Source organism: Limulus polyphemus, unplaced genomic scaffold, assembly GCF_000517525.1.
Source record: "Limulus polyphemus unplaced genomic scaffold, Limulus_polyphemus-2.1.2 Scaffold5080, whole genome shotgun sequence".
Lineage (NCBI taxonomy): Eukaryota > Metazoa > Arthropoda > Merostomata > Xiphosura > Limulidae > Limulus > Limulus polyphemus.
This window is the reverse complement of record NW_013670690.1, coordinates 20899-37012: the sequence shown is the minus strand read 5'-3', so window position 1 is coordinate 37012 and position 16114 is coordinate 20899. Positions and strand designations below refer to the sequence as shown.

Below are 16114 nucleotides of genomic sequence, written 5' to 3'. Positions count from 1 at the left end.
CTAAAAGTTTTACCCTCGTAAATTACCAAACTACCTAAACCTTGTACCTATTACTTACCCTGAAATTCAACCGTACTCAACCTTGTATAGTTAACCTTACCTGAATTACAACCATCAACTTGTATATTACTTCCTGAATTATAACTACCAACTTGCATATTACTTCCTGAATTACAACCATCAACTTGTATACTTCCTGAATTATAACTACCAACTTGTATATTACTTCCTAAATTACAACCATCAACTTGTATATTATTTCCTGAATTACAACTACCAACTTGTATATTACTTCCTGAATTACAACCATCAACTTGTATATTACTTCCTGAATTATAACTACCAACTTGCATATTACTTCCTGAATTATAACTACCAACTTGCATATTACTTCCTGAATTACAACTACCAACTTGTATATTACTTCCTGAATTACAACTACCAACTGGTACGTTACTTCCTGAATTATAACTATCAACTTGTATATTACTTCCTGATTTACAACTACCAACTTGTATGTTACTTCATAAAGACCCCCATATATAAAAAAAAAGGATTTTTTAAATGCTCAGCCATTTTAAGAAAAATAAGATACTTTTATAGTGTTTCAACAACTTCCTCTTGTTTATAGATACAGTCCACATTTTAACCTTTCCATTACCCATATTTGTTTACTTGTTTCAGATACTTGCACAAAGCTACATGAAGTAGTCTTCCTGAAATTTGAACTCAAAAACTGGAGGGAAGGAAGACAGTTAATAGTACCTACTACCAACTCTTTAATTAATTTTAAATATAACTCTGTTAAAAGTCCTGACATACACACTTTAACCTATCCATAGCAAGAGGGATAAAACAAAAAATGCTTTCAATTTCTTGATTCATTTTGCCAGTATGTGCCCTGCAAGTGTTACCATGTTGGCCCGGCATGGCCTGGCGGTTAGGGTGCTCGACTCACAATCTGCGAGTCGCAAATTCGAATCCCCGTCACATCAAACATGCTATTCGTTGGTAAAAGAGTAGCCCAAGAGTTGGCAGTTGGTGGTGATGACTAGCTGCCTTCCCTCTAGTCTTACACTGCTAAAGTAGGAATGGCTAACGCAGATAGCCCTCGTGTAGCTTTGCACGAAATTCAAAAACAAACAAGTTACCATGTGGCCAACATGGAAAATGATGAATTCGTTTTCTCTTCAAATCAAATCCTTACCTTAAAAAACACATAAAGGAAATAAGCTTTCCGTAATCACAGTTAAACCCAGAAAACTATAAATCAAAATATGTCAGCATAACATGCCAAAATTAACCAATTTCTGTCAGAAGCTATTTTTGTCAAAGCATGTTCACTCCCAAACTAAACATAAATAATAACACTAGAAAAAAGCTGAGAAATGAAGTAAAAATATATAAATATACAAATTAATAGTTTGTAGTTTTATTTATTGAAATTTTGAAGCTAAAAATTGCCAAACAGGCTCAGCAAACTGAACTGAAAGGGCTTCTTTGTCTATTACTTACTCCTTCCAGACACATAACCTGATTCATAGCAGTACAGTTTGTGATGAAAAACACTTGGACTATTGCTAAAATATTAGATTAGATAGTTAGTTGGAAAACTGGAGAATTAAGTGGAGTTGATTTAACACAAATAACTTCAATACTTTTATCTGTAATTGGGATTTATTAAACTTCAAGTAACCACATCTTTAGAAAGCTCTCACAATGTTCTATTATCTGACACTGTTTTCAAGGTAGCTTTAATACAAATTAAAATCCAGTGTTATATCTCGCACGTAAATGTTGAATTCAGTTGTTAAGTTATACTTCAAACATTTCTCACTTGCAGCAAATGAGTTAATGTTAACAAACTCAAGAATTGTCATGATCATCCTTTTTTCATGAAATTTATTTGATTTCTACTAAAAGCAGGTGCAATTAACTTACTTTTGCAGCCTGTCGAAGAACATCAACAATTGTCTGAAATTGAAAATAACTTCATCAGATCACAATAGAGAAAACATTTTCTCAAAACATTTGTATTATAAACCAGAAATAAATACATTTGTAGTATCTTAATTAAACATTAACACACTTTTTATATTTCTGTTAAACATAAACATGTACTTTTTATATTCTTGTTAAACACAAACAAGGTATTTTTACATCTTAATTAAACATAAACACAGACATTTTATGTTCTTGTTAAATGCAAACAAGGTATTTTTATACCTTAAACATAAACAAAGACTTTTTATATTCTTGTTAAACATCAACAAGGTATTTCTAGTATCTTAATTAAACATAAACACACTTTTTATATTTCTGTTAAACACAAACAAGTAATTTTTATATCTTAATTAAACATAAACAAGGACTTTTAATATTCTTGTTAAACATCAACAAGGTATTTTTATATCTTAATTAAACATAAACATGTACTTTTATATTCTTGTTAAACACAAACAAGGTATTTTTACATCTTAATTAAACATAAACACGGACATTTTAAGTTCTTGTTAAATGCAAACAAGGTATATTTTTATACCTTAAACACAGACAAGGACTTTTTATATTCTAGTTAAACACAGAGTATTTTCTATACTAAAAACAAATGTTTCTAGTGACCAAATTTAAATCTTTATTACATTTTTCATGCAACATTTTAAATGGCCCACCGTAAAAACCTTGAATCTCTGAAAATGGGGTGGTCACAAACAAAGGGTTAATTAAACCCAAACCTTATTTATAAAACTTCATTCAAAAGTCATAATATCTGAATAAATAAAGTAAACCAGAAACTGTTACAACTTTTTGAATACTGAAATAAAAGATAATCAGAATTCATAATTGAATTTTTTTTGTTTAAAGTCATTATGTAATAACAAGCATAACTCCAGTTGTGAATAAAACATGTAAAATATATAAAAAATATCATTTATCCAAAAGATACAAGAGAAAAAAAAAGGCGTTTACCTACAATACAAAAAGTAAGTAACATTCTTCTCTAAACATCTAGACATTTTACTTAAAATACCAATAAATATATAAAAAAACAGACCTTTGGAGACAACCCTGAATGGAGTTCTTTTATAGCTTGGAGACTCCACATGTAAGCCTGTGAAATTAAATGTTACTTTACTAAACGTATCACTTGCTATGGCTTTGTACTCATTGAAAATGTATACCACAACAAGTTTTTCATTACATCTGGTGTGCATGTAAAGAGGTAAAGGTAATGAATAATACATATTTTTCATAGTTCAAGTGTTTCAAGGAGTCAGTTTATCAAAGCATGCTGTTTTTTCTTACAGTCTTTTAAAGGGATAATTTTCTCATCTATTCTTTTGTGGTCATCGTTCGTACCATGTTGAAAGTGCCAGGTTTTCGTCTGATCCCTGAAGCAAAGCAACGTTGGGCCCGGTTAGTACTTGGGAATATAGTGTCGCGTGTGGGGTGAAAAGAAACAACTGTTTCTGAATGCCCTGGTTATCATTCATGTTTCTACAGGACCCGTAACCTTTAACTCTCTCATCACAGGCTCAGTCAACTTGACTGACCATGTGACCTCTTTGAACTTGTTGAAAGTCTTTAGAGATTTAATACTTCTAACTTTCAATATAGTACGTATATCTTCATGAAATTTGGCAGTCTTTCAGTTAATATTATAAGTCTTACACATACAAAAAAATCATATTTTTGAGTCAAGTATTTTTAATAAACTAAAATAAAGACTTGTCCATCAATATATTGAGTACTTGTTTTGAATAGTCTGTGTGCAAAGTAATTTTCAAGGTTAAGATCAAAAATACTTTTCTTCATCTCAAATTTCCTTTGTGTAATCCCTGAAAACCTCCTAAACACATTTCAAAAGTTTTTTTTTCCAGTAAAACTTTATATTTTATCCGTTATTTTGTCTACCCTATCTCTGTATGGGATCAGTCAATTTGACCAACCTCGTAACCTCAAAAAAAAATACAAAAATCTAAATTACCCTGTTTTTCTTTCTAGAATGACTTCAAATTCTAACATGAAACTAGATTCATTTGTCCATGTTTCCTCTCCACAAATTGTAACATGAAACTAGATTCATTTGTCCATGTTTCCTCTCCATACAGACTTTCTATGATTGTTGCTGCACTACGCTACTCTTATTTATACAAAAGTATCTTTTCACTGTGGTAAAAAAAAACTAAGTTGTACATCAACCTGAACCAAAGCTCAGATCGAAGAAAACTCTAGAGCTGTGATGATTTAGTTGTGTGAGACACTGGTGTTTTGTGTACGATTAGACATGAGGAAATGGGGTGAAAAATTGGTCATATGCATTACTCTGATAGTACGTACGTGTAATCACTTAATATTTCATACATTTAAAGTCGTAGTAATAATTCTGTAGATTTTCTTATTACGGGCTAGCTTACAACTGAAGATGAGAGATCTGTCTGTATCTATATATAATGTTTGTTTGTTTGTTTTTGCATTTCGCGCAAAGCTACACGAGAGCTAGCCATCCCTAATTTACCAGTGTAAGACTAGAGGGAAGGCAGCTAGTCATCACCACCCACCACCAACTCTTAGGCTACTCTTTTACTAATGAATAGTGGGATTGACCATCACATTATAACGCCCCACGGCTGAAAGGGCAAGCATGTTTGGTGTGATGGGGATTTGAACCCGCAGATTGCAAGTCGAGCTCCCTAACCACCTGGCCATGCCGGGCCCTATATAGAATGTACAATTTTAAACTACTTTTTTAATAAATGAATAATAAGTGCCGTAAGAAAATAAAACGCATAGAGTCTCCATAAATGATTAGTATATAATTCCTCTAAATAAAATTTGGAACAACACATTCAAATATTGACCATGAAATGAGAAATAATAATATTCAAATAATTTGATGTCAAAGGTTTAATCAAAGAGTTAAATTATTAAAGTAAGTAGAATTGCACCAGCACACTATAATAATATTGTGTAAAGAGCCAGACGAAACAGAAAGCATAACAGTTTTGTATAAGAAAAAGATACGATTACACCTGTCAAAGAAAGCTAACAATGTTTTCAAATGTGTCTGATGTCAAATAGATTCTTTTATATTTTTCCACCAAAAAAAATCTCCTGATAGTATTTAAATTTTTCTTTTCAGCTGTGGTTCAAAAACATTTGAAATAAAAACCTATCTTCAATGATTTGTTGATAAAAAAGTTTGGTAATGTAACAGTAATTTATAAGAATAATGATGATTTATTTAATTTTTTTCTTTAAAAATCAGGTTTAGTAGCATCTTCATATAGTAGTCTGATATAAAGTTTTATTTTTTTAAATAAGCTAACAAATAAATGTTTACACATTTTATTTATAAAACTGTTCTCCCTGTCAAACCTCAAATCAATCCAAAACACTGTAAAATTATTCTTTCATCAGACAAGTAAGTTGAAAGAAAACAAAATTAGATATAACTACCACAACTGTAAAAATCTTGCTGAGTCTAATTTTCAATTTTCCACGCAACACTTCAATAAAATAAACTTTATATATAATGGAAAATTTATCTCAAAATATCAGAGAAAACCTGTTTCTCCAAAATACCATAACAAATGCATACAAGATGTACACTTTTGTTTTCAAGTGGAAGTAACAGTCCTTTGTTTTGTCAGTAATATTCAAAGTGGAAGTAACAGTCCTTTGTTTTGTCAGTAATATTCAAAGTGGAAGTAACAGTCTCTTGTTTTGTCAGTAATATTCAAAATGGAAGTGACAGTCTCTTCTTTTGTCAGTAATATTCAAAGTAGAAGTAACAGTCCTTCGTTTTTCAGTAATATTCAAAGTGGAAGTAACAGCCCTTTGTTTTGTCAGTAATATTCAAAGTGGAAGTGACAGTCCTTTGTTTTTTCAGTAATATTCAAAGTGGAAGTGACAGTCCTTTGTTTTGTCAGTAATATTCAAAGTGGAAGTGACAGTCTCTTGTTTTGTCAGTAATATTCAAAGTGGAAGTGACAATCTTTTGTTTTATCAGTAATATTAAAAAAAAATTAGATACAACTACCACAACTGTAAAAATCTTTCTGTATCTAATTTTAATTTTTTCATTCAACACTTAAAAAAGTTGTAATTCTTCAAAGTTCAATAAAATAAACTTTAAATATTATGGGGAATTAATCTCAAAATATGAGAGAAAACCGGTTTCTCCAAAATACCATAACAAATGCATATAACACATAATTTTTTTTTTCCCAAGTTAAAATTTCCATACCATGCATTTCTGTTTTTACTTACTTCACTGTAATTACTGCAACAAAAAAAAGAACAGAAAACTGTGCATATATCCCTGCAAGGTTAACTGGTTGATCACTAGCCTTTAGTGCAAGAATGTATTTCTGGGCCTCAACATGAGTCTCTTCAGCTTCTTTAAATTTGCAGTATGTATTACGAACATGAAGTAGTCTACGAAGATGGAAAATTAAAGTAAATTTTGGTTAGGTCACTTCATATCCTTCTCAGATTGCACATTTTAAATCATTAAAATACAAACTTCATTCTTTGAGAAAAACAAGAAAAAAAACTTTAATTTATTGCAATAACAAAAGTATATAATTACATTTTTAAATAATTATCATATTTTTTTTGTAGATTTGTATCTGTACAGCCAATAATATGCATGCCCTATCAGCAAGTTAATCTTGATCAAGAAACTTTTCCACTGCTGGATTTTTTAGCCAAAAGTTACATTTGGTGTAGCATTTGATATAACATGTGCAAGTAAATGAATGACAATTGTAACATGTACACAGGTAACAACAGATCTTTTACTAACCCTGAAGGAAATGAACTTGATTTAATACATTACAGACACATTTATTCCTGAAGTGAACCTATAAGCTTACCGAAGATAAGCAGCCAAGGCCATAACCCAATGTTTTGTATCATCTTTCTCTTTACAAAGTTTTAAACATGATACAATGACTCTTTCACTCTCAGGAAACCAACCAGCATCACTCAGGAATCCTCCTGTAAAATATGGGGAAAAAATAAGCATATATCGCTACATACCTTGAGCTTCAATTGAAATATCTCTATTCTTATAGGAAAACAAAACCATACAATAAATCCAGTTGGTTTACCAATTACAGTGAGTGGAATTCAAGTACTAAGTAAAATTTTATTGTAACCTATAAAAGATATTTACTTATAATAAGGAAAGCTGTACATGTTAAGAATAAGAAATATTCATCGCAATATCTTTGATCTATAAGTAGGAAACTTTATTAACAAGTTATGTGAAAATTTCATTGAAAAATCAGAAGATAAAAAAAAATCTGATGTGTAATTAAAAAAAAGAAAAACATTACTTTTCTTAAGTTGCAACAAGTGAATTAGGTTAGAAATGTGCTAATTTACCAGATCAATCTTCTGAAGTTCCCGAGAATGTGCTAACTTACCAGATCAATCTTCTGAAGTTCCCAAGAATGTGCTAATTTACCAGATCAATCTTCTGAAGTTCCCGAGAATGTGCTAACTTACCAGATCAATCTTCTGAAGTTCCCGAGAATGTGCTAACTTACCAGATCAATCTTCTGAAGTTCCCAAGAATGTGCTAATTTACCAGATCAATCTTCTGAAGTTCTCGAGAATGTGCTAATTTACCAGATCAATCTACTGAAGTTCTCGAGTATGTGCTAATTTACCAGATCAATCTTCTGAAGTTCCCGAGACTACGAAATGAACTTCACTTGCGATTTAACTACCTTGTAATCCCAAACTTTTTCAATTTTCATAACTAAAATGTTTCATATATTTTTGGATAATCCAGTAAATAAATGTTCCCGTCACTGATGAAAGTAACTGTCTTACTTTATTTACATATAAATTATTCCACTGTGTAATGTAAAACTGGCTGAGTAGCCACATGCAAGTACAGTATTATCCTGCTTTATAAGCTAAGATAGAAAAAATACATGAGCATATTTACAAAGAAAAAATCTTGTCACTCAAAAACCAAACAATCCATTTTTAGAAGTAACTAACCTTCAAGATTTATATATTTACCTTTCAGTTCAATCAGAGAAAGGTTCCAATGATTATTACGAACTTCTGATTAAAAGATAAGACAGCTAGATCAGATATTCCATTAACAATAAATTAAAAAATAGCAGCTAGAAATACCTTAATATCATGAAGGAGATTTTAAATAATTGTGAAGTATTAGCATAACTAAACTTTTGGGGATTTTAACCCTTTGAGTGCATAACTGAGTGCTCGAAAAGTGTCAGTTATCTACTAAAACATAATATTTAAAATTTTACTTTCTCTAGTACTTTTTCAATATCAAAATACACTAAATGTGCTTTTGCTCTGTGTAGTAAGCACATGCCGTACTAAGGTGGAAAATTCAAGAACGTGCGAGTATCCCGATTGTCGTACTATGAGAAATGGTTTTTGCGATACCGTGTGGCAAATCCATTTGTTGCATCAAACAGCTAAAAGTGTCACATCAGATAAATCAGATTATAACATCCAAAGGGTTAAAATGTAACTATACAATACACGAAACCTGTAAGGAAAATTGTTTGAAAATTACACAACTTGGAATGAGAAAACATGTCACACAGACACTCTCACTAGTCTCTCACAGTTTTATTAACTTAATATTGTTTAACATCCTTTACACTTAATCAACAAAAACCAAAGTTTGAGGATGCTCCAGTTTTCTTTTTTTTTAAATATCTAAAAATTTAAAAATTATTGTTTTGAACTGCTTACTAGGAAAGCTCTCATGCAGTACTGGAGATTACACAGGTTTAAGTTATATTCAAACAAAAAATTAATATACTTAGTATTATTTTGAGGATTGATAAACAACACAAACCTAATGAAAGACCAAGTTTAATAGTGTTAAACCTTTGGTCTTCAGAGGCAGTGAGTGTAACAGCACAGCGCTGACTGTAAGCTTTTGCTAATTGGAAAGCTGTTTGGGCTCCATGATCCATTAAGACTTGGAAGCAATGATGAAGTAGGTGTCTATATAAGACAATATAGAAATAAGCTAGCCAGATCAGACAATCAAAGTAACATTACCAACAATATAATATACAACAAAACAATAGCAACATAACACAGGAAAGTTTTTAGTTCACCTCATATTCAATGATTGAAGCATAACACAGGAAAGTTTTTAGTTCACCTCATATTCAATGATTGAAGTTCATGTTTGTTCAACAATATAATATAATATACAACAAAACCATAGCAACATAACACAGGAAAGTTTTTAGTTCACCTCATAGTCAATGATTGAAGTTCATGTTTGTTCAATTTCTTTATGTTTTAACAATTGAACATGTAGTGGCAGTGTGCTCATCTTCCGGTTAAGAGCTGGTTTTATTAACTTAATAGCAAGATATTCTAGCATTCTAAGGTGGAATTATTCCCAAGAATGGAGAATGGCATGGAAGAAACTGAGGGTTGACATAAAATCAGACATTGTTTAGACAATGGTTTGCAATAATAATAGTGTTGTAGGTTTTAAATGTTATAGTACTTTTTTCTTTTAATACAAAGCCTTCTAGTGCCTGATGCAATGCATTCCTGGTTGCACCTCAGACCCTTGTGCAAACTATTCAATGGATGTTGTTTGTCTAAAACTGAAGAGCTCTTTGAAACTAGACTATTTTAAAAACAAGTTATAACTTTGCTTATGGTTATAGAGATTTGATAATTTTCTTCTTAGTCAAGCACAAAATAGTGCTTAAGTAGGGCATGACTAAAGTAAGTTTTCTTCAGAATGCCAAACATAACATCGGAGTGGATTATTCGAATTAGGAATGACAACGAAAAACAATTTATTTTAAGCATTTGTTTAATGTTCTCAACTTCTGCTTGAAAAAGGTTTTGATTTTCTGATATTTTAAATGCAAAAGTTTTAAAAACATCTTGATTTATACCATTTACATCGTCACTCTCAGCAAACACAAAGTTATAACTAAGATCACTGGTTTCACCTAGAAGTATATTTGTGGACAATGGCTCAATATCGTAACTAGCACAATATAAGCTGTATATGTTTTAACCCTTTCACTGAGTAATTAACTTTCAGGACAATTCCCAAAAAGTGTCAGTTATCCACCAAAAAATAAAAGTATCAATATGACGCTTTGTATTATTTTTTCAGTGTTTAAAGATGCTGTATTTTCTATATCTGACAGTAATATTCCTTGAAATCAAACTTCACAGTCATTGGTTATAAATGTTTATTTCCTATATCCGAACTATGCAGCAAAAGGATTAAGCTGTTGACAAATCCAAAACTATCCTTAACAGAATGCTCAACAAGTACAAACTCTTTTAAATACATGTTCAAAAAACTTGTTAATTATTGATTATAGGTGCCTATACTTGAAACAACTGGTCAAATTGGGCATCCCTGTTTGTGAACCTTAGGGAGTCCATATAAAATTCTACACTGTGAACCAGTTACATTTTCTTCAAATATTTTAACATAAAAACCTTCTTTCTTTATAATATAACTTTTTAAAATAGTTCAAACTGCAACCAACTATATTTAGTAGCAAACTATAAATCCCCTACATTTCATATATTTATTATGTAATTCAAAATATTTAACACACCTATTCAATATATATGCATGTGTCCTATCCGAGAGCAAAGATAACATCGACAAATTCTATTTTCAAACACCGACAGTACTTTAAAAATACTAATGTTGTTTTAAAATATTAAGGGCAATGATAACACCTGCTGGATTTATTTAATGAATTCTGTAGTTCCAAAACTGAGCCCAACACACCTTTCAAAACTAGAGATTCTGCCTATTAGATACTAGTTTAACACAGGTTGTCTGCTGTTCGTTCTAACATTTATTTTCAACATCTTCACAACCTAAACCTTCCCTTGCGTGAAATAGGATCATCTACTAATCTATCAATTGTATTGTAGTAAAGTTTATAAAATTAATCACAGACAACAAAGAATGGCAATATTGGCCACATGAGCACCTTATCATAAGTTTCATGTGATAACTGTGATTACTAATTAAAAACAAGGTTAGGTAAGATTCATTACTTTTGAATCCCATTCCCAAACTAAGATAGAGACTCAGATCAAATTATAAGAAACTGGATTTTTGGGTTATTCCATGTCAAATCACCCTAAATCTTCCCAAATGACAATCTCCAATTTCTATAAAATTTTGCCCATGTGTACATCTATGTAAATGATGACTGCATGCACAATTTCAATAAGAAATTTTAAATACTTACAAAATGATGGTCAACTGAACTGTTCTGAGTCTGCTGCCACAATAAAACATTAGCAAACACAAAACTTTAGGAAGCAAAATATGTTTTTTACATTTTCAAATTACTAAATAACTAAATTACAGATGTAGGCAAGGAATTGAAACATAAATAATTCAGTTATATCAGCACCAACAGCGTAATATATTAAAAACACTGGCCATTTCTCTTTAATCAGAGCCTCGTCATGTGCAGAGAGTGGGTGTGAACGAGTGCTATGTCCTTTTAGTTCAGGAACACTAATCGAACAAATGACATCCTGGAATGGCACTGACCATTGCAGGAGGCCAGGAGAGACTTAATGTGCTAGATCACTTCATGAAGTTGATAAACATATCACAGTGTACATCAGAGCATTCAACAATGCTTCTAATGTACCATTCCTTGTCATAAACACATGTCATATACATGCTTTTACTAAAAGTAATGACAGAAGTAGGGTAAAATACATAATTTTTCAAAACATTAGCATTGCTGACTTTTGTTTCAAATAAACCCACGAGACACCTATTCCACATCTTGTCTGGTCAAATCTGTTTTGTTTTTTACAAGTCTCAATCACCAATACATAAATAATAATCTGTGTACACCTGCATTTTACTTACTCAGTGTTCCTAAATTAGTTATATATACACTGTAAACACACATATATAAAAAAAGTTGTGAAATGTTGATAGAAAACAGATATAATGTATGCTTACCGCTTGCCTTTCATTGTGAGAAGTCGCTCAAATATTTCGAGGTGATAGAATTCAAATCCCAGCTGGCAAAGTAGACCTTGAGAATATAACTGCTCAAAACAGAAAAAAGTTCTTAAGAATAAAACAGCTTGCATAGTTTTTAAGATCTTTAAAAACATATCATACCCAAGAAAGAAAAGAGCAACAACTGCTTTATACAGTTACTATGATGTATTTCCCAAATTAGTCAGTCAAAATAGAAATGGGCTTGTGTATTTATTGCTTTTCATCAGTATTAACACGTAAAGTTTGGGAGCTTCATACGTCATTGGTTACTTTGTAAAGTTAACATTTTCCTTACCTGAAAATGTATTTCAAATAGATACCCACATCTGCCTACAGAACAGCTAGCTGTCTTTCTCAGCTCTTCTGTGCATTCTGCCAAAGAGATGTGCAAGCCACTGACCTTGTGACAACTTCCACCTAATCTCACATGAAATTTGTGCTACTGCACGATAACGTCATCATGCAGCAGAATCCTCAACCAATAGGAGTGTAACACACCTCCATGCACAATGACTCCTCCTACATTTTATGCTCATGAATCCTCATTCTTCAACAAGGCAATGAAGAAATGTGCACCAGAAAGTAAGGAAGATGGGAGAGGGGGAATGTGTGAAGAGGTGGGTATCTATCAGAAATACATTTTCAGGTAAGGAAACTGTTAACTTCCAAAATGAATACTCACCTCCTCACACACAATAGCTAAAATCCCCTGTTGCGATGGTGGAGGGACCAATGCAAAGATTACCTGGATAAGCTCCCTTCATGAAGCATCCAAAGGAAAACAATGGGGTGTGACACCCAATGGCAGGAGCACACCCATGGAAGACTGCATCTCATCCATATAAAAGAATGGAAGAGGAAAAGAAGCCATAATTATATTGCAAGGATATGCGGAATAGGTATGTGGCCACCCGAGCACTCACACATAAACTGTTGGACAGCCAATATGTGTAGTAAGGTAGGGACTTGTTTAGAGTGTACCTTGCGTGCTCATCTCCTTGACCATCAGACTCAACAGTTCAAAACCAGCTATGGGAGAAAGGCACTTGTAATAAATATCTGTGCTCACCCCCCTCTACTGTCAATCCCGGCTGTGGGAGGAGGGCACTGTAGGAAGACTTCTACTCAACTACCAATCACTACGGGCCCTTAACCTGCTGTGGGAGTAGGGTATATAAGTATACATCACTGGTATATAAGGTGTGTTCACCTCAACTCTACTATCAGTTGCTATGGGAGGAGGGCACCACATTATGATGATATAGTCTGACATGGATACATATACAAACCCACACCCGACTATCAGTATCTATGGGCCTCACGCTAGCTGCAGGAGTAGGGTATTTTGTTTTCTCAGTACGATGTGGAACGGACTGATAATAGAGTATTCTCTTTGACTCTACTGCACAGACTCTGGCTACAGAAGGACTTGTAGCATAAAAGTAGAGAAAGGACCAGTATAGTGAGTTGTATTATCAGTTCACTTGAAGATTGCGATTTACCATAGTTATATATGTAGGGTGACTCCACAATACACTCTGGTGTCATTCCAGCCCCACTTCTCACTGTAGAGAAACCCTTTGTTCTAGCCCAAGAAGTCAGATTCCAATTAATGAAGATTATCCTAGTCCACTGGTAAGTGGAAAGAGTTTCACATACTTCACTCAACAAGAAGGAGAGAGAATTCATGTTGGAGAGACCCAAATAATTTACCAGGATCCCCATCAGTCCTTCACTCCAGAAAGCTCATTTACTGGAGACAGTGCAATGGGTGGCCACGAAACCCTATTTTTAAAAACTGACAAGCGCTAGCCAGAGAGGTGGACAGAAACACTCCTCTGTTGTTGGCTTTTTTCATGATAATCCATAGAATAGGTACAGTCTGGATGGGACATAAAATATAATAAATATATATATGGAAAAATACCACAAGATAAACTTCAAGTGGTCTTGCAGAACACCCCATCTCACAGTGGGCACTTGTAGAATCAGGGTGAATGATTACAAACTAAGTTTGGCAACAATAAGTCTAACAGGTCATCAGTTGTAAGCAGATACACATACACATACTTTTATCAAATAATAGTTTAAATAAATGTTTATTTACACCATTTTTATGTAAAGGAGTCAAAGTAAAGACAATGTGCAAAGAAGTAACTGATCTCCATCATACACATTTATGTTCTATTTAGTCATTAAATTAATACCCATTGTTTATTATAATTCACATCTAATACTCCATAAACACCAATCTATTTCTATTATGGGATTTCATTATCTTTGACCACTATAAATTTAACCACTACAAACTTTCATTTGCCACTTGTAGTACAAGTAATTTCTATCAGAATTATGTATTTCTTTTCTTTGTTGCATTTTGCTTCAGGTCATACTTGTACTGTTATACGTACAACTACAAGTTAAACTGATAGTGTTGGGTAAAAATTTAAATACATTAGTTAATGTTCATTATCAATGATATTTGGAAAGTTTAATTTTGAAATTAGCTTTCAGTTTTACTCAGCAGACGAAGCCTTCAATTCCAGGCGTAAATTTTCCTTTCTAGTTAATTCTACTCTACATCGTTCATATACCTTGAAAGTTGAATATTAGTTATTACTAACGTACTCATGAGTCACAGTCACATTCTGAAATTTCATTCCATACGATAATATATATTAGCTTACTTTATAGTAAACATCAAACTGTAGGCTCTTTGGACATATACGGAGATCCTTCTGAAATATTCCATAATGTGACACGACTACAAAAATACATGAATTATAAAGAGAATCTGGAAACCAATTCAGAGCTGATGCCATTTTGATAAAGACCAAACCTCCTCAGGGCCTACTTACAAAAACAACCACCATAACCACGAAATAAATCGAAATATAAAAAAAAAAACGTGATTTATTAATGAATTATACACACACACACACACATATATATATAAATATATATATATTGAAAAAAATGCTATTCACCCAAAATCAAAACAGTGTACAACTACGAATTTTTATACACTAGTTAATATTTATTAATTGTTGCGGTAGTTGTTTTCAGTTTATCCCAAAGGGATAATAGAAATATATCTAACAAGCAATCTCTGACTCAATGGCAAACAACAACAACAAAAAAAGTTTATTTTAGTAGGCGGTGGGATATCCCATTAGATCTAGAATTCCAAAAGCCTAAGAATGAGGTACATGGCTGGATAGGGAATCATTTGCCGTACTGCTTTCTTTGGTCCAAGTAGTCGTTAAGGTATTTTTATCCTATCAAAGTGTACCATTCTGATGCTATAGTCAAGCTATTTCGCCATTATTTATGTACTTCTCTTATCCTTCTAGTATTCTTACACTTCACCCAGAAAAAGTCTTCGTATTCTTCATTCCTTACTTGATCTTATGTTGTTATTCTACTCTCATACCCATTTAAGAGCAGATCGTTGGATACATCCGTAAGTTTACAGCTCCTGTACGCAGGCCTACTTCTCTTTAGGCACTTGCAGCACCTTCTCCACCAAAGTTTCTCTGATTTTTTTAAATGGCTAACTTTTGAGTAACTGGTGTGCCATCGTGATCGCATCCATATCAGCTACATTTGCAATAAACACTCAGAAATTCTGGTTCATTGTCTCAGCAGTTCTTCACAGGTTTCGCAAAAAGTTGTGGAATGATAATTGTTCCATTGTCTACATTAGAGCGAAACAAATCATTCAGCTCTACTGACAAAAACCAATCATAACTTCTGTGGATGTTATCCACTTATGGATTAATGTAACACCTCCGAATTCCTCATCAAATGATGCATATTATTGTAAATTTTCAGAAAAGAAATTAAATGCCTCGTGTCATTCATACAAAGTGCTAAACCATTTCATAGATTGTAGATAAACTTATTATGTAAAAAATTAAAGTAAGTGTAAGTAAAAATGTCCAAATTTGTCCAATCTGATTTTTGCTTCTGACAGTAATATAAGTTTTAGGAAAATCAGTGAAATAAAAATTCAGCAACTTTGGATATCAGAGCGCTTTTTGTGTAAGTACCTGCAAT

The 16114-nt window shown here is 32.4% G+C and overlaps 1 protein-coding gene across 1 annotated transcript in view; it reads right to left on the bottom strand.

Moving 5' to 3' along the window:
• The window catches only part of LOC106472099 (amyloid protein-binding protein 2-like), a 17118-nt gene extending 2237 nt beyond the window's left edge, over positions 1-14881 (bottom strand). Inside the window, exons 1-7 of the mRNA XM_013932727.2 lie at positions 14743-14881; positions 12011-12099; positions 8864-9015; positions 6882-7005; positions 6279-6441; positions 3056-3112; positions 1942-1974 (exon numbers count right to left, since the gene is read on the bottom strand). Of these exons, the coding sequence (XP_013788181.2) occupies positions 1942-1974; positions 3056-3112; positions 6279-6441; positions 6882-7005; positions 8864-9015; positions 12011-12099; positions 14743-14877 (753 nt within the window). The 5' untranslated portion in view covers positions 14878-14881. The remainder of the gene's footprint in view (positions 1-1941; positions 1975-3055; positions 3113-6278; positions 6442-6881; positions 7006-8863; positions 9016-12010; positions 12100-14742) is intronic.
• Positions 14882-16114: the final 1233 nt, after the last annotated feature.